This window comes from Furipterus horrens, unplaced genomic scaffold (genome assembly GCF_987537825.1).
Source record: "Furipterus horrens unplaced genomic scaffold, mFurHor1.1.pri manual_scaffold_1, whole genome shotgun sequence".
Classification (NCBI taxonomy): Eukaryota; Metazoa; Chordata; class Mammalia; order Chiroptera; family Furipteridae; genus Furipterus; species Furipterus horrens.
In genome coordinates, this window is record NW_028327171.1 from 40961875 (window position 1) to 40985776 (window position 23902).

At 45.0% G+C, this 23902-nt stretch overlaps 1 protein-coding gene and 1 pseudogene across 1 annotated transcript in view; both read right to left on the bottom strand.

Annotated features, from left to right (window-relative positions):
* The window catches only part of KCNMB3 (potassium calcium-activated channel subfamily M regulatory beta subunit 3), a 33150-nt gene extending 21049 nt beyond the window's left edge, over positions 1–12101 (bottom strand). Inside the window, 1 exon segment of the mRNA XM_090274111.1 lies at positions 11995–12101. Coding sequence (XP_090130237.1) covers positions 11995–12101 — 107 coding nt within the window.
* Positions 12102–16380: 4279 nt separating this feature from the next.
* On the bottom strand, positions 16381–16762 carry LOC150020919 (cytochrome c oxidase subunit FA4 pseudogene; annotated as a pseudogene).
* Positions 16763–23902: the final 7140 nt, after the last annotated feature.

Here is a 23902-nt window from a genome sequence, read left to right on the forward strand (position 1 = left end):
TCAGGGGCCACTGCAGGGAGACTGTTGTGGCTCCTCCCCCGACACACACCCTCAGGCCAGGGAAGGTCCTGGTCACATAAGGACTTTTCCTAAGCTGGGTTAGAGGACGGAGGCACACGCACTGGGGCCCCCCAAAAGTTCCCAATGGGAATCTCAGTTAACCTACAAAAGACAGCTAATGCATCTTCCCTCAGTGACCATCCCACTGCCCACCCCTGGAGACGGGATCCCTCCTGTCTGTGTCTGATACGTGCTGTAACCAAGGCTGACATTGGCTACTGGCACTCAGGCGGGTCGGCAGTGCCCAGACACGAGGCACACAGACTCAGACCCACACGGGGAGTTCAGGAAAAGGAGAGACTCCCAGCACCCCCACCAGGCCCACTGAACACACTTTAGGGCGGGCTCTGGACATGTGCACTTTGAAGAGCTTCCCGGAGCTACCAGTTTGTAGGGACCACAAGCAACAGAGAAACATGGGAAATGACACCAGGGGATGCAGCCAGCAAATTCCACAACAAAACTAACAGTCAAAGGATGGGATTTTGTTCACAAATAGATTACAGGGAAGAACCTTTCATCAAGACGGCAGAGTAGGTAAGTGCTGTGCTCACCCCCCGCACCACACCCCCCGGTACCACCTCAAAATTACACCTAAACTGCAGAACAACACCCCTCGGGAACGGCCTGAAAACCAGCTGAACACAAGTCCTATACAGTGAAGGACACTCAGAAGAAGCCACGAGGAAACGCAGGTAGGAGGGCTGGCGATGCGGAAGGCACAGGCCCCACACCCACCGTGTGGCACTTAAGAGATGATGGGGGGTATGCGGGCTGCAGGGGTCCCCTTGGCAGGAGCGATGATGAGTAAGGGGTCCCAGCCCCACTGATGCTCCTCAGCCCAGGGTCCCAGCGGCTTGCTGCAGCCCCAGCTTCCCCTCAAGGGGCCCGTGCAGGGATGTACTCACCGGCAGACTCAGTTGCTCTGAGCTCCAGTGTTGGGGCAGGAGCTTGGAGAGTGTCAGGGACATACAGGGAGGAACCACATTGTCTGGCTTCAGAGTCAGGGCTGGGGAGCAGCTTTCTCCCACACAGAAGTGCCAGCAGAAGCCATTGTTTTGTCATTGATCCTCCCCTCACCCAGCTTGCACACCTATCAATAACTTCTATCAATGTAAATGGTTGAAATGCTCCAATCAAAAGACTACATTCCATTGATACACAAATGAATAAAGAAATATATACAATGGAATATTTCTCAGCCATAAAAAAGAACAAAACCCATTTGGGACAATAGGGATGGATAAACCGAGAGGACATTATGCTAAGTGACACAAGTCACACAGACGAAGACAAGTACCATGTAACCTACTTACATTTAGGATCTAAAACACAAAAGAAATGAACAGACCGAACAGAGACAAACTCACAGATACAGAACCAGTTGATGATTCCCGATGCGAGAGCTTTGGGGAGAGGGTGGCAAAAGGTGAAGGGATTAATAATTAAGAAACTGCCAGTTATGAAGTTAGTCAGGGAGATGTAATGGGCATCATGTGGAATAGAGTCAATAATATTCTGATAACTGTGAATGGGGTAACCTATCTAACAGTAAACTGCATAGACATTAAGTGTATAGCTTCATACATTTTTGCATGGTTCCAGAACCCGCAAAAGTACCTTCATTTCCCCCCCCCTCATCAATACTCCCCCAATCCAGCCATTAGCCTAACAGCTATCACCATAGATCACTTGTGCCTGTTCCTGAACTTCAGGTATACACGGGATCATGGGACGCACGGAGTCAATGTTCTCTCACTCAACACCATGGCTGTCAGACCCACGCACGTCTTTGCACGCACTCATTGCTACATCTCTGTCCTCATCTGATCACCATCCACTGTATAAATACCCTAAAATTCATTTATCTCTTCCACTGCTGGTGGACACTCTTCCAGGTTGTAGCTGTCACGCTGACATGAATGAGTGGCCAAGGGAATAGGATCCTTGGCCCGGTCACATGTCTCAGATGCCTGCACAGGTTTATCACCTCAGGGAACCAGAAAGCCTGCCGCCCACAGCCCTCACCCGTCCCGAGTGCCCCCGTGGGAGGTGCCCTGCAGAGCTGAGTGAGCCCTGACCAAGGCCCATGGCGCAGGTGCCCTGTGCCCTCGGGGTCCCGTCTGCGCCTGAATCACGGGGCAGCATGTGAAACACCTTCTCCCCAGCAAAAGTCACCAGGCAGTCCCGGTCCGCTGACATATGCTTCCTCCCAGACTATCTTCTAGCAAAGCCAAGTGTGTTCTGAGAGCTGATCAGGGTGTTTAAAATGGTAAATTAAAATGTAGTTCTGCTGGGAGGCCCCTCTCCAGCCACGGTCACTGGGGTGATGGAGGTACTCAGCTGGCAAAGCCAGGAGTAACTCGGGTCTTGCTCTGGCCTCGCAGCTCACGTGTGCGGATTCTTTGACGACTCCGCTGGTCAGGGCTGAGGAGAAAAACAGCTCCGCGTACCTGTCCATCGCCTGACTCCGAGGGACTCGAAAATATGACAAGAATGAAAGGAACAGTGTGCCCAAAGTATCTCAAGTATGGGGGACTGCCTCCCGGGTGGAGATTTACAGAGGGAGACAGACAGGGTGCCGCGACCCCGGGAAGACAGAGGCGGGGACGGAGGGGCAGGGCAGGAGCAGGAGAAGAGCTTCCAGCTTCTTCATTTATTCATTTTCTCTGACCACCACCAAAAAAATTGGAAGTGGCTTTCTGCAAAATGTGGCAGATCCTCAAAACTAAGGGAGTGAAAACTTAGCTCTTATAACAAAGCAAAAGGTAAAGTGAGAAGACAGAATTATAATTAAATACAAAAATCAGCCTCAAGGATAATTACCAAAAGGGCAAACCAGCTCCGAGCTTCCAGAAAGCCTAGCAGAGGGAAGCATTGCATGTCACGTAACTTCTCTGGTTTCACAGGATGCCTTGGGAGCAAGGGACCTTCCTGACCGCCAGTGGCTACCCCTGTGCCCAGCCCATCGCAGGCAGCTCCTGGTATGTGTGCTGATTGAAAACATGTGCCAAGAAGCCTGCAGGTGTTGCTCATGGGGAGTCTGCCAAACTGGCATTACAGCTGGCCACCAAAGCCATGTCTGGACCCCTTTTGCAAGAGAATGGCTTGTAAGATTTTACCTCGTATGACTTCTTTTGTTGATTTGAAAGAAAGTTACTAAACAGGACATTGAAAAAGGAAAGTGCACAGATATATGTGGGCAATTTAAATACCGAATATAAAGCACGCGCTCTGCTACCAACAGCCAGGGGAAGAAAGAGACCACCACCCCCACATCCCCTCCTCAAGAGGCAATTTACCGTTGTCTTCTTTCTTTACAGTTTTACCGCCTGCGTGTTTAAAACCTAAAAAGGACAGTCCTGTTTCTGAATGAATGGAATTACACTGAGGTACGAGTTCTGTGTCTTCATTCTTTCTGTCTCTTAAAAAAAATCCTCATTGAGGAAATGTTCATTGATTTTAGAGAAAGAGATGGGGGAGGGAGTGAAGGAGAGAGGGAGAGAAGAGAGAAACACTGATCCATTGCTTCCTGTCCATGCCCCAACCAGGGACCGAACCTGCAACTTCCAGTGCGCGGGACAATGCTCCAACCAGCTGAGCCGGCCGGCCAGGACAACGTGTTCTCGTTCTTTTGCTCAGTGTAATGTTTGGGGGACTCTACCGTGTTTTTACAGCTGCACTTTGTCCTTTGCTTGTCGCAGTGTATAAACCACACTTGATCAATACTTCCTCCTGTCCGTGCACGTTTGGTTTTGTTCCAGTCTTTGGAAGCCTGCCCGGGTTTTCCAGCCCACCCTGGGCTCTCACTTCTAGTTGACCCTTGCTCAGGCTCTCCTGGCCACCAGCTGCTGCCCAGGGAAACACCCTCCGTTTCTGCCCAGTAGCTCCTGGCTCTGTCCCCCAGCCAGCCCCTGCACCTTTAGTTCTGGGTACCAGTCACTGTCCCGTGACCTCGTGCCTAGAGCCGTCTCATGAGCTCAGACACTTCATTAGCTTTGACTCAACTTTTACTCCCTCTTCTTCTTCTTCCTGGATTTCACCTCTGCTCTCTTTTCTAGCTCCCGGGCTAACGGCATCCAGCCCACCCGACCACTGTGGCCACGCCTGGCTTCCCGTAATTGAGACTGCGAGTGCGAACTCAATGTCTGCCACCGTCCTTTCCCCGATCCCCACTCTCTGCCCGGGCTCCTTGAATTGGATCAAACAGCCTTACTGGGTTGGAGGACCTGAACTGCGTCTTTACAGCCACTGAAAATAGGACCCATTGGCCAGCTTCAATAAACTCCGAAGTCAAGAGATACAAATGTAAAATGGACCCACTATTTCCCACAGCCAATACTGTTTTATTTCCCACCAAACTTAAATCATGAAGGAAATTAGGTCCATGAATTCAATTGAGTGAGTTTCTTGTGCATTTAGTATGTCCTGGGCACCCTGTCAAGTGCTCTGAATTGAAAAAGTTGAAGAAAGACACAAAAGGTGGGCAGTGTAGCTTTTCGATCGCAGTCAGACCCTGCGCTCTAAGGATGACGCCAGAGCTCACACCCAGAATATTCTTGCAGTGAGCTTGTTCCTTCTGCAAAGGCACAGCCCAACCGGGGCAGTTGGGAGAGGCCCAGAACTGTTCACATATTCTACCAAAACGTCATCTTCTTCGTGGGAGGGTAGCCCCGGGATGCGAAGAGATTCGGTGTCTGCAGCATCCAGGAGGGAGGGCTCATTGTTAGCTGGGCTGCATACATTCAAAGGCTGAGGGGTCGGAGGGTGGGGGGACAAGGGACATGGCGGCAGGTCCACCAGCACAGACTCACCCAGAACAGTGGGCAAAGCAAGAAGCAGAGACCTGGGGAGATGGAGAGCATCTGGGGGGCCCCGCCTTCCTCTGCACACACATGTGGCGGCTTGGCTTACAGTTATTTGACTCCGGTCTTGTGGGTTAAGCAGAAATGCATATGGTGGAGCCCCGCGCCCTCAGGAGCTGAGAGTCTCAGTGGAGAAACTAATCTGCACACAGATGAGCAGAGCACCCTGTGCTGGGGCAGGACGCTGAGCACCTGGTGCACCTGGGAAGGCCTCCTGGTGGAGGCAAGGCCAGGCAAGTCACATGCAGAGGTGCTAGGGGGGCAGCAGCAGCAGGAGAGCGGGGAAGGCCAGCGTTTCCGTGCTGAGTCCGCAGCCCTTTTACTTCGCAGCTTCTGTTCTCTGCCTTCTCTTTCCTTCTGTAGCTCCGGCACGTCCGTGGTGCTTTGCAGAGGGTGGGCACCCGGAATGCAACTGAGTGCCCGGGTCAGCGCCACACAGGCCACTCTAGCAAGAAGCTGAAGGGGGCAAGAGGCCAACATCTTAGCCCGTGACATGTTTCTGGACCAGTAGTGGGGCCCTGTGTCTATCTACCCCCGGCTGTGATGACCATGTGGCCTTCTGTGTGCTCCGGGCTCCCTAGCGCAGTGCTGGTGACACAGTGGGCCACCCCACAGTGTTCCTGTCCTGGCTGGAGCTTACTGGTCCTCTCTTTTCCTATCTCCACCTTCCAGGGGCTTCCTGGAAGATGCCCCCGAGGGTACCTGCTTAAGGGCTGCTGACCTGGCTGTGACAGAATTAGCGACCGACCGGGCTTCAATTCCACCTCATCCGTGGGAAGCTGCTCCTCCTCCAACTGGCAAATGACTTCCAGATGCCACAACAGCTCAAGTTTTCATTGCTTGCTGCAAAGACCAAGTCTCCTCTTCCCCATGGGCAAGGCTCTGTGTCACTGAAGCACTTTTGAAAGGAGAGGACAATGAAATCTATTTTTGGTGTCATCCTACTTGGCAACAAAACAAATACAAGTCCTTTCAGCTGACAATGCACTGTGTGCTCTGATGGGGAGTCAGCCTTCCTTCTTGCATGAGCTCTGTTAGGGACTCAGGTCTTCACTCAGAAGGCATGGACTCATCTTTCTTTGACTTACTTTCTCCATTTACAAACTAGAGATAATGGTGTAGTTCCCAACCTCTCTTGTCCTACAAGGGTATTAAAATTCAAACTCTTGACCAAACTCACCCACAGGTTTCCCAAGTTCTGATAGACACATGTTTGGACAATGATGTGATGATTCTCCTAGACACTGGCCGGTGCCCATCTGTGACTGTCTGCTGTCTCCTGTTATCCAAGTTGTCACCTCCAAGCTCTGCCCACCTTGGCTGTACCACCTCCCACCGCCTGCCAGCCTTCTCTGCCAGCGCACCAGACACACGCACCCTGGCCCACGGCATCTGCTTCCTAACCAGCCACCTCCTCCTGTGGTTTCTCTTCCAACCACCCTGTGACTACTGCCAGAGTCTTTCAGACATCTTCCTACAATGTCCTTCTTGACAGATTGTCCCCCAGGGGTGATTGTGTCCCCTAGGGGACATTTGGCAGTGCCTAGACACATGGGTGGATATCACAACTGGGGTGGGGATGCCACAGGTCAGGGATGCTGCTCCACCTCCTACACCTCCTACAACGCCTCCCCTGATGAAGACTTCCCTGGCTCACAACGTCACGAGGGCCAATGTCGAGGAACTCTGCCCTAGACACACACACACACACACACAGATACACACACATTCAGCGGCTTCTTAGAACCTATAAAAAAAGTCCAAACTTAACCTGGATTCCAGGCCCAGCACAATCAGACTTTTACCACCTCTCCAAACTTGTCTTCCTTTAGCTCCCAGCGTCCATCTATTCAGCTTGAGACCTGCCAGTTCTCGAAGTCTTTCCAAGCTCACACAGAGCTTCCCCGCCTCTGAGACCATGTAGCACTATTTGTCTGTTCCTTTCCTCACAGGACATCCTACTTCCTGGGGGCCAGGGACACTAGAGCCACTGTGCTAACACAGGGACACCACAGCGAGCAGCAAGGATGGCCATGGAAGAAATTCCTGAAAAGAGGAATGAGCCCTCTGGACATGCAATTTCATGTCAGTTTGGACAATCCATATTTCAAATGCTTAACAGCCAGCAGCTTCTGTATGGGACAGAAGTTCTGGGCTAGAATCAAATAATATCTTCATGATACTTCGGTAGGCTGAATTATCAACTTGTCTTTTGAGTACAGTGTAATGGATCCTTAACAGCCAATTGGGCTCCTTGACAAGTTTCAGAGATGGAGTAGCTTAAACAACAAACATGTATTCTGCACAGTCCTGGAGGCTGCGAAGTCCCAGGTCAAGGCGAGGGCAGGGTTGATGTCTTGCGAGAACTCTGCCGAGTTTGCGGACAGCTGCCTTCTTGCAGAATCCTAACATAGTGGGGTGGGGTGTGGGGGAGAGAACAGAGAAAGAGAGGGAGTGGGAGAGAGAGGGAGAGACAGCCCTCTCTAGTCTCTTCTTACAAGGGCATATGCCCATCATGATCACATCAGAATTTAATCACCTCCTAAATGCCTCACGTCCAAATAGCATTACATTGGAGGTTAGGGTTTCAGCATAGGACTTGGGGAGGATACCAGCATTCAGTCCATAGCAAACACCTGCGGAATTGGAAGCATGTGAGTGAGAAGCAAACGTGAAACTTTCTGTGTCTGTAATTGGGATCCAAGGAGAAACACAAAGTTAAATGAGACAATTTCTAAAATGCCCACGGCAACATCATGCGTCACAGTAAAAACTGGGAACAACCCAAAGGCCCGCTGACGGTAGAGTGGACGGGTCAGCCGCGGTCTGTTCAGCAATGACAAACAACAGCGTACGGCGACCAGCAACGACGTGGAGGAATCTCAAGCACAAATTTAGCAAAAGGATTAGACACACAAGAGTCTAGGCAGCATGATTCCTTTTCTAGAAAGGTCGGAACACAGGCAGAACTAACCTACTGTGTGAGAGAAAGGGCTGCCGATTACTTCTGGAGGGAAGGCAGGGGACAGGGAGTGGAAAGGACATGTGAATATCTGGCCTCTAACGTGTATTAACTGTTGAGGGCAGTGGTTCCATGGGAGTGTTCGAATTGTGATCATTTATTGAGCTGGACACTTATGACGTGCATTTTCAAGGGCATGTTTATTGTGAATAATTCATATTTAGACTTGTCCTCAGAGTATCTCTTGAAAAGCAAGGCCTGATTTGCCTCAAGTCAGGAACCAGCAGTGTGTACCTGTGAGCAGAGGGGTCTCTAACATTTGGAGCTTGTTAAACCAAAGTAATGCCCATTGGTCACTGCGGCAGCTGCTACAGCCCTCCAGTGAGTCGGTCCGTCAACCAATGTTTCTTAAATGCCATCCCTCACCCAGTTCTCATGACCCTTGTGTCCAGTTTTTGGTCAGACAGCGACCTAGCCAAGCAGCCATGTGAACAGTTGCAGGACTAAGACCAGGCATGAAGTTCTAAGCCTCTCTCGATACCCCTTCCAGAATTTTCTCACCCTGGCCCTCTACCTTGGAACGTGCTCTGGGCTAAGGGAGAGAATCAGGGGAAAGGAACGACCATAGCAAGACATCGGGAGCAGAGGTCGGAGGCTCCAGAGGCAATCTCCTAAGATCCCAGGCAGTAAAGACAAGTTATGTAGAAGACAGCTTGGCAGTGGATTTCTTACTTTGCCTAGAGACGAGAGTACAGTCATTGAACACCTACAGACAGTGAAGAGAGAAAACCTGCAACCCAAGAATCCTCTTCTCAGTCAAGAATGCTCTGCTCAACATGCAAGAAATACTCATGGGGATTGGCAAGAATCTGAGTATTGATCGCCCACACCTAGGGCTGTCACATGGGCCAACCCCTGTGAGCTCCATCCTGCAAGAAGCACCTGAGAATTCACTAACCAAGTAAAAACGGAATCAAAACAAACACCTCCATTTTGGAAATAGGAAGGCAAAACGAAACAAGATAGGCCAAGGTGCATCTTTTCTAACTTGGCCACAGTAGAATACTTACATTAAAAAAGACAGAGTAGAATTTTTGCAAGCCATTGTATCTAGTCAAAAGTTAATAAAGCTAGAAGGAAAAAAATAAGAATAAAGAGGGTGCCCCACAAAATCTTAACTAATAAAATTAAGAACACAGCCATGGATCAAAGAGGGAATGAAAAGTGAAATTATAAGTGGTCTCAAAAGCAATGTAAAGGAGTACAGTTTCTTCAAACCTGTGTGCATAGCTAAAGCTAATTAGGACTTTAAAAGCTTTCTTCTTTAAAGAAAGAAATCTAAAAACGGATGCTGTATTTGTCTATAATAAGGAGAAAAAAGTAGAGAAAAATAATCCAAACAGCAAAAAGGAATTAAATCCAGGCATTTTTTAAAAAATAAAGATGAATAATTCCCAAAGCTGGTCTTTGAAAAGACTAACAAATGTCTAATTCTCATGAACCTAATTATGGAAGGATGGACGGGAAAGAGGGAGAAGGGGAAAAAGCAAATACAGAATTATAAGATAATACTTGAGCAGCAAAGGGGAAATGAGTGCTTTTGGATGAAGTATATGTTAACAAGATTAAGTGAGAAGAAATGGGAAAACTGAATAGACCAATTACCATACCACTACAAAAGGTACTGGGAACAGATGGCTTTAGAGTTTGATTCTATCAAAACTTTAAAGAACAGATCATTCCAACAATAGTTACATTATTCCAAGCTATAGGAAAATATTAAAGCAATAGTACTTTTTCTCTGTTCATTTTATGAAATGTGAAAAATAGAAAAGTCACCCACAATTCTACTACTTAGAGATAATGACTGTTTACTTTGTGGGTTATTCTCCTCTATATTGTTCTAAATAGAATGAGATCACACTGGATATAGGTGTTGTTGTTTTTAATCTTGCCTTTTTTACTTAGCATAATCAGCACTTTCCTGTGTAAGCAGCAATTCTTTGTAACCTTTCTATTGGCCACATAATAATATTCCATCAATTGGATATATCATCATTTTCTTATTGTTGAATAAGTTTTCCGAGACCATAAGCATCCCTGTAATTAACTTTGTGCTATTTACAAGCACCTTTCATCCTAGGACCTTAAAGCACTTAAGAATGATCTAATTTTGCTCTCTAGCCAGAGATAAGTAAACAGCATTTTTATTCCTTTTTGCCAGCATACATCTCCACTTGTAACCAATGTGTTACCTGAAGATGTTTTATTCAGTCAGGACAGTACCCACCCCCTTTCTGTCATCTCCCCTGCAGACAGAACTGACTTTCATACTCCCTGATCCTACACTTCGCTACAGGTGCCTTCTGGCTTAACCTGAGGCAAACTCGATTTCAAAGGCTTGAACTTGCTCATCGGAGTGTGATCCCTGCAGATGCCAGCAGCCTCTCCCTCCTACACTGTAATTTGCTCAAAAAAATGATCCTTAGAAAGGACTCATGGATGCAGACAACAGTGTGATGATTGCTGTAGGGAGAGGGGCAGAAGGGGACTAAATGGTAATGGGAAAAAAATACAATAAAGATTTTTTTAAGATTATTTTTAAAGTGTTCCTTAGATGCTGTGATTCATCAAAGCTTGATAATTCATCTGACACTCATTTCATATGTGTATGTAATTTCTAAGCATTGTGTATGTTAAATTAATATTTCCCTGTAATTTGTTTGTGTTGCAGAAGAGATTTGGGTAGTTGTTTTCACCCTTCTATGTTTTTTAAACCCCCTTCTATTTTTTAATCATGAAATCATTTAACATCTTCTTTTGAAACAGCAAGTGAGATTAAGTCAACGTGGTTCATCGAGTTTGGTAGGTGGAAAAAGCAATAATCCAATCATGTAATTCAGAATGAAAATGGGATACGGTATTGCCTCAGGGAGAACATGACTGCTCTTCTGTCTGGTTAATTATGTTAAGAACGGGCATTAAAGCTTGCTCCATTGCAAGCTTGTCATTTGATCTTCTGCCATACAGTGATTCACTTTAATTGTCTTTTCACAAAAGCATTCGTTCATTTTTTAAGAGAGAAGTGTTTTTGCCTGTATCTCTTTCCTCTTTGGCCTGTCTCTTCCTTCCTCCTGCAGCTCCCACATCCGCCCAAACCCCTACATCTTCCTCTCCAGCATTCTCTCTCTCAAATACCCTGGCGTGCAGTTAAAGGACGATGGAAGTGGGTACTGTGATGACCATTGTGATCTTCATGGTTTCCACTATCCCAGCTCCACTTCAAGCACTAACCAATCATCCAGGTTTTTTGGATAGAGTGAATAATTTGGCTGGGAAATGTACCCCTCCTGGGAATGAGCTGTTAAGCTTTTAGTATCCCATTCCTCAAATACCCTCAGGCATTGCTCTTCTTTCAACTTTGGTGCCCATTTCTGAGTGCCCCCCTCCCCCACTCAGCGACAAGCAAAGGGAGTGCAGTTTAAGGCTCTCCGACCCTCTGCTTTGCATGCCCCTGGGGAGAAAAGAGGTCCTCAAGATAGCTTAACTATCTCACTTCCCCCCTTTAGAAGTGGGTTCTCTCACTTCCCCACTTAAGGCAGTAGAGGATATTAGTATCCCCATTTCACTGACAAGGGGATGGGGCTTAGGGAAATTAAGTGACTTGCCCACAGCCATCCAGCTAGTTAAGTGCTGGAGCTGGGATTTGAGCCCAGGCCTGTGACTCCAAGACCCAAGCATGCTTCAACAATGGGGCCAAATGCTCGTACTAATTTCTTCATTCCTTCACTCAACCAAGAGATATTTATTGAGCACCAACTATGTGCTGGGCCATGTTCTAGTGCTGGGGTGCCAGAGATGAGTTTAGAAGGTCACTGGCCTCCAAGAACTTGCAACCTGGAGGAGGAAGCCAAGGAGACAGGATGCAGCCTCCCGGAAGTCCCCGCTGCTGGGGAAGCCCCCAGTGTCCCCTCTGACGCGGCCAGTGAGTACCTTCAGAGGATGATGACCAATCTCAACTACCAAACTCGTTACGGCTATTCTTCCTCTAGCCACTTGTTCAGCGAGATTCCCGTTATAGGCTGAGAGATTCCGGTGGTGACTTACCTCCAATGGCGCTGCCGGCCACCCTGGAGTGTAATTTGAACGGGGATGCTGAATGGCTGCATGAGTCCAAGGGGCTGGGCATAATGGACTCCTTTCACCTGAGTCATAGCCTGAGGGCGCAAGAAGGATGCTACTTACGCATCAGCCAGCGGAAGCAAGGCCCCAGAGGGAGCCACCAGTCCTCCGCATGGGCAGCCATCAAAAGCACTCACACCTCCAAAGCTGCCACCTGGTGTTGGGCAGCGCACAATTCCCTGTACAGGTGGGAAGTCAGGGTAGGCCTGCCGGTGGCTCTGCAAATTCCGGACAAGGCTGAGCAGTCAGTTCTAGAGGCTCAAGAAGACCCTGCGTGGTTCTCTGCAGCCAGACTCCCCATGGTCTCCCAGTGCCTGCCCCACGTTATCACCTGCGTTCCACTTCATCGGCCAAGTGCATCGCCATAGAGACCTAACCGCTTGTGGAAAGTCCTGGGGCCCAAGGGACCCTGTATAATTGGTGAGGGACATACTCAGTTCAAGGTTTATAAAAAGCAGAAATGTTTTGCCCTGGCCACATTTTCTTTTTCACAAATTGTATGTTAAGGTGCAATGTGTTAAAGAATGGATTTTCCTTGTTAATGCATGTTCCGATTAAGAGAATGTTTCTATACCATATGTGATTTCCCAAATTTTCAAGATCCAAAGGACCATCCAATAACTCACTACTTAAACTATGTCAAAGGTTTAAAAACTATTAAATACCATTTTATCTTTCTTTGATAACCTATAAGGCATTTGGGGATCTTTTAATAACCTCTAAACCATAAACATCAATTATCATTATATGGTAGCTTACTGAAATGTGGGTGATAAAATGCCAGCTAGACTACTTTTGCTGCATATTTTTAAGTAAAGGTAATATTATCTTAACATTTTCCAAAACAGTGTGAGCCAGAATTTAAGTATAAAATCATCTACAAACATCTATCTATCTATCTATCTATACTCATATTAATTGTTACTTGCAGTTATTTTAATATTATTTAATGAAAATATATAATTTATATACTTCTGGTTTATATTATTTTTCTGTTACAGTTATGGACTAGGTCCTTTGTAAACTTTTTTTTTTTAATAAACTGACGCAATTTGGAATAAAAACTGATTGCAACCAGAATTTTTTTTTTTTTTTTTTACTTTCTGTTTCCTTCTTGTAACTTGGAATTGTAACTATGTAATAACTTTTCTTTTTCAGATTTGGATGTGCTAATAAATTCCCCTGCAATTTGGCATATAACTGTCTTTGAAGAAGTGAACAATTTGTTTTTATTTTTATGTATTTGATTTAACTTCAGAAATATAATAATTTTGGAGCCTGTTAGACCCCTACTTGGCACCCAGAATTTGCACCTGCTTTTGCTGGGACTTTCTGGTCATTCCCCTCTTCTGATTTTAGTTACATTTAAGTAAAAATATTCGTGCACCAACTTAAAATTTTCACCTTAAGAGGATATGGAGAGAGAAAGTACATTACTTTAAATTACCTTTAGTCTCAATTCAAAAGTTCTGATAGGCCCAGATGGCTTTATTTTGAGTCCTGGATAAGTCTGGCCCTGGGTATTTCTCAAGTGTAGCTGTCCCAATTAGCCCTCTGAAATTTATCTCAGACCTAGCCTGTGCTTTGTGTGTTTCTTCCTTTTTTTTTTCTTTCTTTCTTTTCTTCCTTTCTTCCTTTCCTTTTCTTTTCTTTTCTTTTCTTTTCTTTTCTTTTCTTTTCTTTTCTTTTCTTTTCTTTTTCTTTTCTTTTTAAAAAGGGCCAACCTGGCCAGGTAGGTCAGTTGGTCAGAGCGCTGTCCTGATATGCCAAGGTTGCAGGTTTGATTCCAGGTCAGGGCACATACAAGAATCAACTGCTGAATATGTAATTAAGTGAAACAACAAATCAATGTTTCTCTCTCTCTCCAAAAATCCATATATATATACCCATATTAATCGTTACTTGCAGTTATTTTAATATCATTTAATGAAAATATATAATTTATATACTTCTGTTTTTTTGGGCCTCCTCCGTCTCTGGGCCAGAGTTTTGGGGTGCTGGGTTCAAATCTCAGCATTGTAATTTCAAGTAACTCTTTAAACATTCTCTGCCCTGGTTTGCCTCAGTAAAAAGGGAGTAAATAAAACTCAGAGTGAGCTCTATGAGTGTGGCGAAACTTAATTAGTGTTCATAAACTGTTGTGAGATCTATAGATGAAAGGGGATGTAATTGCAAAATGATGGCATCATGAATTCCTGACTTCAGAGTCCAGAGCCATTTTCTTTTGCATTTTATAGATGCTTTACTCAAGAAAAATAAGAACCATCTCTCTTTTTAAACTACTTCCTCCTTTTAAACTACTTCCTCCTTTTTTGCACATTCTCTCAATTACACACTCCTATTAGAGCTAAGAATTCCTTTGTAGCTGAAATTCTCCATGTTCAAGAGAACTATATTTCTCTTTCCAAGTTTAGAGATGCATAAATCATTACAACAACCAAAAAAAGTATATAACAGCCTATGTTCTTTGCATGTCCCTGTGTGTTTGTATGGAGGAGAATAAATAAACCCCTAACTGAACCATCATCCTAGTATGAGTAGTTTTTGCTGATGTAAGCAACAACTTACACTGTCAAAAGTAAAGTCATATCTGATCTTACATTCTCTTTACAGGGGAAAAAAACAGCAAGGGAGTATGATCTGTGCCACTCACTTATAGAGTCTTTGATGAGATCTTTCTCTTTTTTCTTTTGTAATCTTAATGACTATCTCCAGCCACCTTTGCTAACCAAACCAACACTGGCAAGTGTCAGAGAACCCAAGATCACCTCCCTGCAGGTGTTCTTCTTGCTTTGATGAGTAACAATACCAGTGACTAACATTTATTCAGCTCTTACTATGAGCCAGGCATGGGTCTAAGTCTTTACATGTTTTTTCTCTATATAGCAGCAATTTTCAACCAGTGTGCCATATGAGTTTTTAAAACATGCAATACCCAACTATTTAGTCAGGGGCACTGGCCTCTTTTCCCTTAGATTGTCACATTAAAAAATGACAACAGCCAACACAACAATAGCCATCTGGTGTGAATGAATCAAAATTATACATATATTTTGTCAGATCATCAAAAATTATATTTTTGGTGTGCCGCAGAATTTTAGTAATTAGTTTATGTGTGCCATGAGAGAAAAAAATGTTGAAAATCACTGATATGTAGCATTAAAGACAGGCACTTCCAAGCAACGGGGTTAAGCTTGAAAGATTAAAACATCTGGCTTTCCCTTTCTAGATCTTCCTTTTATATTCACGGCCTGTCCACAGCATGAACTAAAGTTCAAAATGACAGTTGTGAGGATCTGCAAGATTCTTAATCATTCTCAACAAGTATCAAGTGAGCTTCTCCTAATGTAGACTTCAATTATAGTCACATATCCCACTGTAGTGGTTCTCCAAGGGGACAGTGCCACCCCCTGGTGGGCATTTCGGAAATCTGTGCTGTATTTTTTGGCTGTCAGCATTAGAGTGGATAGCCAACTGGGGCAGAGGTCCTGCGGTGCCCAGGAAAGTCCCCACACAGAGTGTTGCCCTGAGAACTGGGGAACTTTGTGTGTCCCACTACACATTCGTGTCAATGAAGAACCTATTTATAATGACTTGAGCCAGAAACCTAACTCAATTTTCCATTTAAACACAAAATAGTTTGTGTTTGAGAGTCTTTGCATTTTTTTTCAGTATCCACTGAATTTTCCAAAGATGCATCTATTGTGTAGATGGGGGAAATGTGCACTTGTTTTATCTGGAAATTTATCAAAAGTTCTTCACATTTTAGAAAGTTGAGTTGCCAATAAAATGAAACAGATGAAACAGGTTTTCAGCTGTCACATCCATAGTGATTGGCCATATAGACGTCAGAATCTGTGTACGTCACTGTGCTACTGATAAAGCCATGCATAAGTAGTCACATGGGAAATCGCATGTTTAATGTTAACCTACTTTAATTTATCCTATATAAAACAGTTTGGGCATTACATTATATTTAATGTATGTAGCTAGGTTATTTCATCTATGAATCTCATTTCAGGATAGTCAAGTATTTGCTGTGAAAGAAACATTGTGTCTTAGGGGATGGAGCACTACTGCTCTCCTTGTTAAGTGAACAATTATGATGCAAGAATTTTTTTTTAAGCTTGACTCCACATATTCTTTTCTGGACTTTCTGATAAAGTGTGCCAGCATCTTGGGTCAAATGGGATATGTCTACTTGAATGGACTTATAGGTCCATCTCCATCAGCTCAGTTGGGAGTTATTCCCAGTCACCCTCTAAGGCAACTAATATTATTCTTTTTTTCCCCAAACATTTATTAATCAGTGTAAACCCCAACAGAATACACCAACATGATTTCATGCATTAGAAGGGGAAATATTTCCTGGTTAAGTGGAAAATTGTGTGTATGGCTTCTGGAAGACCTTCATTCTAAGCAGCTTTGTTGTGAAACATTTCATTTAGAAGTCTGGACCTTCTTTCTTCAGTTTGCTGTAATCTACATTCACTGAGTAGAACTTATATTGTTCATTGGGACCCAGCTTGTTCCAGGATTCTGGGTTATTCTCTTTGTCCCAACAGACATCTGGATTGAACAATGCCAGGCACGTGACATACAGCAGTGCCCCAGTACCTCCAGCTCCAAAAAATACAAAAAGGGGGATCAAGCTGGGATGCTTCTTGGCCTGACTGAGGACCTGATGGAGCATGGTCGCAGCAGAGGGTCCAGAAGCAGAGAAAAATAAAACTGAGCTGCCCGCAGCAGGTAGTCAGTGTGCTGAGGATCAGTGGATATCCAAAGTGACCCAGGACCTAACTAATATTATTCTTGTGTTACAACAAGGAATCTGGGGAACAGACTAACTTTCCCAAGCCCAGTTAGTCAGCTAGTGAGTAGCAAGTCATGGTTACAACAGCCCACCATGCTGTTGCTCACCAGAGAAGAGCTGATAGTGTTTGGCCTCTGTTCCACCTTTTTCTGTCTCCTTAACACCTCATGGTCTGACTTTTCTACTCCATCACTGGAAAGTTGCTTTCTTTAAGGTTAATAACCTCCAAATGATTGAATCTATTCTAATACATCTTATTTGTAATAGAAAATTTCAGTTACTTGTCTCACATTATTTTGTTAACTCACTATTTAACTGTACCAGTGGCTCTCCATCCTGAGTACCTCTGGATTACCCATACAGATTTTTTACATTTACACACTTTTTTTTTTTTTTTGTATTAGGTACAATGTAACTGTGGCTCACAACTGACTATGAGGAGTTTTCCTCCTGTCCCTGTCTCCAGAGGCAACCAATGTTACCAGTTTCCTATGTATGTAGGAGCTTTTTAAAAAATACAGACTGTGTTCCAGGGAATTCATATTTAATAGGTCAGTATTTTGAAAAGTAAAGATAATTTTTACTCACTGGCAAGGTTGAGGACCCCTAAATTCTTTCTAAAGTTTCTGGCCCCTTTTTGAGTCAGCGGGATTACCAAGTAAATATTTTCTACCATTTGGAAAATTAAACCTGACTCTATCCCTCCCCTGATGAGAACCCTTCGATGGCTCCCCGTGCTTAAACTCCCACAGAATTGAATGGGTGTTCTAGGGGGAGGGGGGACTGTCCTGTGGTCAAATCCACTTGGGAAATGCCCTAGTATCATGTCCAACACTAGTAAATGCAAAAAGCACATTAGCATAGTGACCTCAATTAGCTTTGTTTAAATGTCATAATGACTGTGAAGCCCTAAGTTCAATATCTGACTCATGTCATAGGCTAAAAGAATGTTAATTCTTATTCACCACTCTATCTTATATCCTCTAACACAGTCTCCTTTCTGGGAGTTTTCTCACTTGTAAATATTTATCAAACCACATGTAGCCATTTGTTTAATTCCTACTTTCCTCATTGGCTTCCAAGCCCTGTGAACATGGGACCATATGTGTTGTTTCTCTCTAGAGCTTCCCCCACCTTCCCTGCCACCACCCTCTGCTTATCACAGGGTGATGCACAGTGCTCAATAAAACAGGAACCAACTGAATACTGATACTGCTTTTAAAATCATTTTTTCCCAAATTTGGTTAACCATGAAACCCTTTTACCATGTAAGGGTACTTATCATCACACAGATCAAGTATTTCCTAAAATACAAGTTGAACAACATTGGTCTATGGGTTAAAATTCAGGTACCTTACATGGTCCAGACAATGCTCTGGTTGGCCTTGGGCCACTCCCTGTCTGTGCTTTCCTGCCTTGTTCTCGCTGTCCCCTCCCTGTTCCCACCCTTTGACCAGCTTGCATTAATTTCTCCAAGATTTCACCCAGTCAAGGCCTTCTCCAAATCAGACTGAAATCATTTACCCTCTTGTTTTGCATTGCCTTTAGGCCTTGCAGACACTCAAGAGACAAAGGCTTGATCTTATTTATCCTGTCCTCAATTCCTGGCACACAATGCCTGTGATGGAATACACAACTTATAAATGGCTGGTAAATAAACAACTGATTTTCTTTTATGGTTAAAATTTCATCTCAGAATGGCATTACACAAAATTATCAGATGAATTATGTTTCTAGATCTCAGAACTGTAATAACACAAGGGATCCACAGAATGAAATCATCAATGAATGGAAAGTGAATAAAACAAGCCTGAGCTAACCCTCCTGTTGTACATCATTAAATCTACATGTGGGCAGAAAGAGGTAGGCGTCCTCCCAGCACAGACTTCTATGATTAATGAGGCTGGCCTCATACAAGCTAGTGATAACTCAGGTTAAATGAAAATACAGTTGTTCAAGAGCTAAGAATGTCAAAACCATGACTCTGGAGTTATCCCAAGTGGGTCAGGACACATAACTCTTTGAACATCTATCCTAGGCTTGTGAATAAGAGCATGTGACTGGGAGAATAGCTCAGGTGAACTTAACTTGATACAGTAACAATAATGTGAGTTCTTCTACAGATGGCTGACCAAACTTTCAAAGGCTTCTTTCTTCAGTGACATGATTTTTGGATAAATCAGTTGGTTTTATTATCCCATCACTATCCCTGACTTATCTCTTGCATAACAAATTCATACATCCAGTTTACTAATGCACTCACCAATTTGTATATTCCCACACAAATAACTGTGACTATGTGTTAGACACCAGGGATCCAAAGGCAAAAAGCTCACAACCTAACCAGGGGGAGAGATAGGTAAACAAGAATATAATGTTAAGTGACAGATGGGTAAATAAAGATTGGAAAGAAGTGCTACCAGAGCAAGGAAGAATGGATGCCTACTACTGCCTTGGGGGTCAGGGTAAGGGAAGGCTTTTGATAGGACAGTTCTGAGCTAAATCCAGGAGTCTGCTTGACTGACTAGATGGACAGTTCCAGCAGAGGGAGTTGGACAACTCCAAGTGGACAGCCCTTGAATTCAGCCTACACACAATCCATCAGATCTCCTCCCCTGGTATAAACCAGACATGATGTGGCCTCAGCACTCAAGAACTGTTCAGTCATTGCATAGTTTATTGAGCATCTATTATGGAGCACACACTATTCTAGGCCTTCCAATATAATAGTGAGCACAAGAGGCTAAGAGGGGAGGTCCCTGCCTGCCAAGAGCTTTTTTCCTAGTGAGAAAACAGATAAGAAACAAGAAGCCACATAAAAGAATTCCAAATATATCAGTGTGATAAGGAAAGAGAAACAGGGTGATGCTATAGAAGGAGGTGGGAAAAGGGCAGGCAACATTGAATAGGAACATGGCATTTAAGCTGGGACTTGAATGGCAAGAAGAAGCCAACCAGGCTAGGAAGCAGAGCATTGCAGATGGATACAGCCCCTGCAAAGGCTCCAAGGTGGGAAAAGTTTGATCAGCAAGGCAAACAAGAGTAGACCTGATGACTATGGCAGGGACACCCAAGTGGGAGAAGCAGAAACTAAGTGTGTTGGAGGAGGAAAGCCAAGTGGCCCCCAGCCATTCAGGCAATCAAGCAGAGCAATGCTCTGGGGCATCCAAGCTGTGGCTGATCTTCAGGAGTCAGGATGATAACTCATCACTGAGGGATACTCACCAATATGGGCCCTAATCAACATGCCAAAAGTCAGAAGGGAATTGTGAGGGTAAGGTAGGACTCCAGGGTCCAGTCATTGGATTGGTCTTTAAGACAGCACCAAAGAGTTAGGACTAAGAAAGGGAAACTGAGGCACCTTACTATGTGCTGAAACTCAGGCCACCCAAGGCACCAGGACTCACCCCCCAAATCATCAAGCCCTGGGTCCACACTGGCAACAAAAGAACCCAAGTCTTAAAGGAAGTCTAAGAGAAGACATAAAGGCCAGACCACTGGACTACCAAGCAACTAGATCCAGCTAGACCACTGGATCCCAGGGCCAGAAGAAGGAACCCCACCAGATAGCAGAGGGCACAGGAAGAAGAGGGTGGTTATTGCTTGGGTTTCATCAGGAATAGCTCAAGACCTGAAATGGGAAGAGGGAATCTAGTTGAGAAGCTGGGTATTATCTCTGCCTGTGAGCTCTATTTTAATGGAAGCAGCATCCATCCCATCAGTCACCCAGGCTGGAAGGCTGAGTCACCTCCTCTCCTTCACCACCACCTCCACCTCCACTGCCAGTGAGTCACTACAGACTGTTGCTAACTCCTCTGACTAGCTCCTGAATCTGCGCCCTGCTCCTGTTCCCATTGGAACTGCTTCTGTTGAGTGTTCTGTCTCACAGGGCAGAGTGGAAAGCACAAAGACTATCGAGGCAAACAGCCTGGCTTTGAGCACCGGCTCCCTGGTTGCTAGCATGGGGTTAGTTCTTTAACATCTCTGTACCTGTTTTCTCACCTATAGAATAAGAATAGTTACAAACTAATTGAGGTTGTTATAAAGGTTGGTGGAAGAACTTTGTAAAATCAGAAACTCTCTATAGCCCTGGTCCTTGGTGGCTCAGTTGGTTGGGGCATCATCCCATACACCAACAGGCTGCGGGTTTGATCCCTGGTCAGGGCACATACTAGGCTGAGGCATATATGGGAGGCAGCCAATCAATGTTTCTCTCTCACATCAATGCCCCACCCCCCTCCCGCCACTTCCTCGTGTCAATAAACATATCCTCAGGTGAGGATAAAAAAACAAACTCTCTATAAGCATAGGTATTTGTAACCAGGGGAAACTTACATTTTCTGAGATGTCAATACAGTATCACACTTTTTTTTTAAAGGAAACAAATCCAACTTCAAAAGATTTAAACAAGAAATGCCAGCTTTTATGGAAGTCCCTTCTTATTTTTTGTTTTAGCTGGCCAACTTCCACTCTCCCTCAGCCAGTGCCCCCGTTTTCTGTGGTGCCCCCCCAACTTTGCTCTCTGTTCCTACCTGATGTCTTTCTCTCCAGTGGTGGCACAGGTGACTCAGGCCTGGCCAGTCAGATATTCATAACCCTTTGGTCAGGTGTGTGATTCAGGAGTAGGTATGTGGCCGAAATGGAGCCCTTTCCACCACAGAGACGAGCTCTTGACCCAAACTGTCCATTTCATGTGTACTGTCCCCCTCACCCCGCTCAGTCACAAGAACTGGTTTAAAGATGAACACATGGTCCAAGCAGAGCACATGAGAGTTTTCTCTGAGGACAACACTGGGACAATGGAGGAGAAGCCATGTATTTTCGTTCAGGGTTGCTGAGCTAGAGAATATGAGCTAGGGCTGTTGTTGGCCATCTCACCCAGCACATGAAGGGAACCTGCCCCAAGGACAGGCAGAAAGGTGCAGAAAGGCACAGAAAAGAAAGTTGCCTGCACGATAACATTTGCCCCTCTGGATCCAGCTGTGCCTGAAGTTGATCCACTCCCAGCTGCACTTCCCTGTCACAGGAGTCAATAAATGCACTTCTGTTGAGTTGGAGAGTTGACTTTCTGCCATTTGTCTCTGAAAAAGAGTTCATTTCTGAGCCATTTCAGGTAAAGGAAGGCGTTCCACCAAAATATTAAATAAATATTTCTATTTTCTGATTGCCTTCACAGAAAACCTGACCCAGTCACAAACTTATAAAGATGATGCAGAGCACAGAACCCATCTTTAAACACTTAATGATCTATAAAGGAGCAAGTCATCTATAAAATCAGATTTGTTCTTTGTGCCAATTATTAATAATAAATTGAAACAAATAACTATCTGCTTATGTTGGCAAATTTAAATGGTCAGACACACATTATTCTGGCAGCAAGGGAACAGGTCTTTCTTTCAGGACGTGTTGTACCATCTTGTTTCCAGAACAAGATGCCTGGCTCTGCAGCCACGTGGGCAAAATGATCAGCACCTTCATGGATTATCCCATCTGGCTGATCCAAGCTGAAATAGCTGGGCCATGTGTTCCTGCCAATCTAAAAAAGGAGGGGAAGCCGAAAAGGAAACCCCACAAGTCATAATCCTGGGATCCAAGCACTGGATCCTGTATTACTATCCTTTTCAAATGGTGTGTTATAACATGGCCTGTCAATTCTTACTAACCTTTCATTAAAAAGCACAATTTATTTTCATTCATTCATCAGGGGGAAAATTACAGAAGCTTGATTTCACAAACCTGGTATGTAGCCTGCTGTACTTCTGTTTGGGGTGAGGTAACTGAGATGGGAGAGGTGAGGGGTCAGGTGTAAGACAACAGCACAAATTGCTGGGAAATATGAGGGAAAACCACATTCTTATATCCTAACGCTTGGTGCTGGGTCCCCTTTCATTTTCTCTACAAAATATTTCCTGTCCTCAGGAAAGTAGAGGACTTGTGGAGCCTCTTTGCCTCGACATGAATTCTGTTAGTAAAGAGAACATTTTAAAAATATATTAGTGGGGGTCAGAGGAAGCTTCTCTTAAAAATGAAGACCGTTGAAGAAACAAGATGGCAGAGGAGTAAGTGGAAGCTACACTAACTTCCTCCTAGAACTAGTCTGGATTTACAATGTAATTTTGGAGAAATCATCTGGAATAACCAACCGAACACCAGCTGGAGAGAAGTCTTATAACCACGGAGAGACAGAAAAGGCCACTATATCACAACGTGACCGGTAGGGAGTGTGGAGACCCGGAAGGGCTGGCTGGGCTCCCACGGGTGGCAGCTGAAGGGACTGAGAAACAGCTCAGCAGCCGGGGATTCCCCCTGAGAAGGGCAGTGTCTAAACCACCAGCTGAGCTTCCCAGCCTACAACAACAGAGTGGAAAGTAAAATAGTATCCAGCTGAGAAAAGCGAAAAGCCACAGGGTTTCTTGCTAGGCGGAGAGAAACAGCTGGAGAAAAAGAGCTCTTAAGCGGATCACATATGAAAATATTCTGCCCCCACTTGCCCTGGGTACAAGCAGAGGGAAGACAGAGAGGACAGGAAATGGTTGGGGAGAGTTTGGTGTGGTGGCTTTGAGGGGAGAGCTGGGGAAGTGGCCGGCCAGGTCCCAGTGCTGACTCATCCCCACACTGCAGGCAGACCATTCCCAGCCAAGTGGCATCAGCCTGAGGGGAAGCAAAAGCCCTGCCTACAGGAATTAAGCTGCCACACCCACGGTCCTTAAGCCTGACAGCTAATCACAGATTGAATAGATTAACAACTAAAGAAGCCAGACAAAGGCAGTAGATCCCTGGAAGTCCCCAACAGGCTGCCTAGGCCCAGACTGGTACAGGATCTGACGCCACCAGGGGCAGACCCAGGAAGTGCAGATCATTCTAAGAAGCACCAACAAACAATAGGAGTCACAAAAATGGGGAGACAGAGAAACAACCCCCCATCGAAAGGAAAGGTAGAGTCCCCAGAAAGAGTGCTAAATGAAATAGAGGGGAGCCAACGATCAGATATGGAAGTGAAAGCATGGATTATGGAGAAGC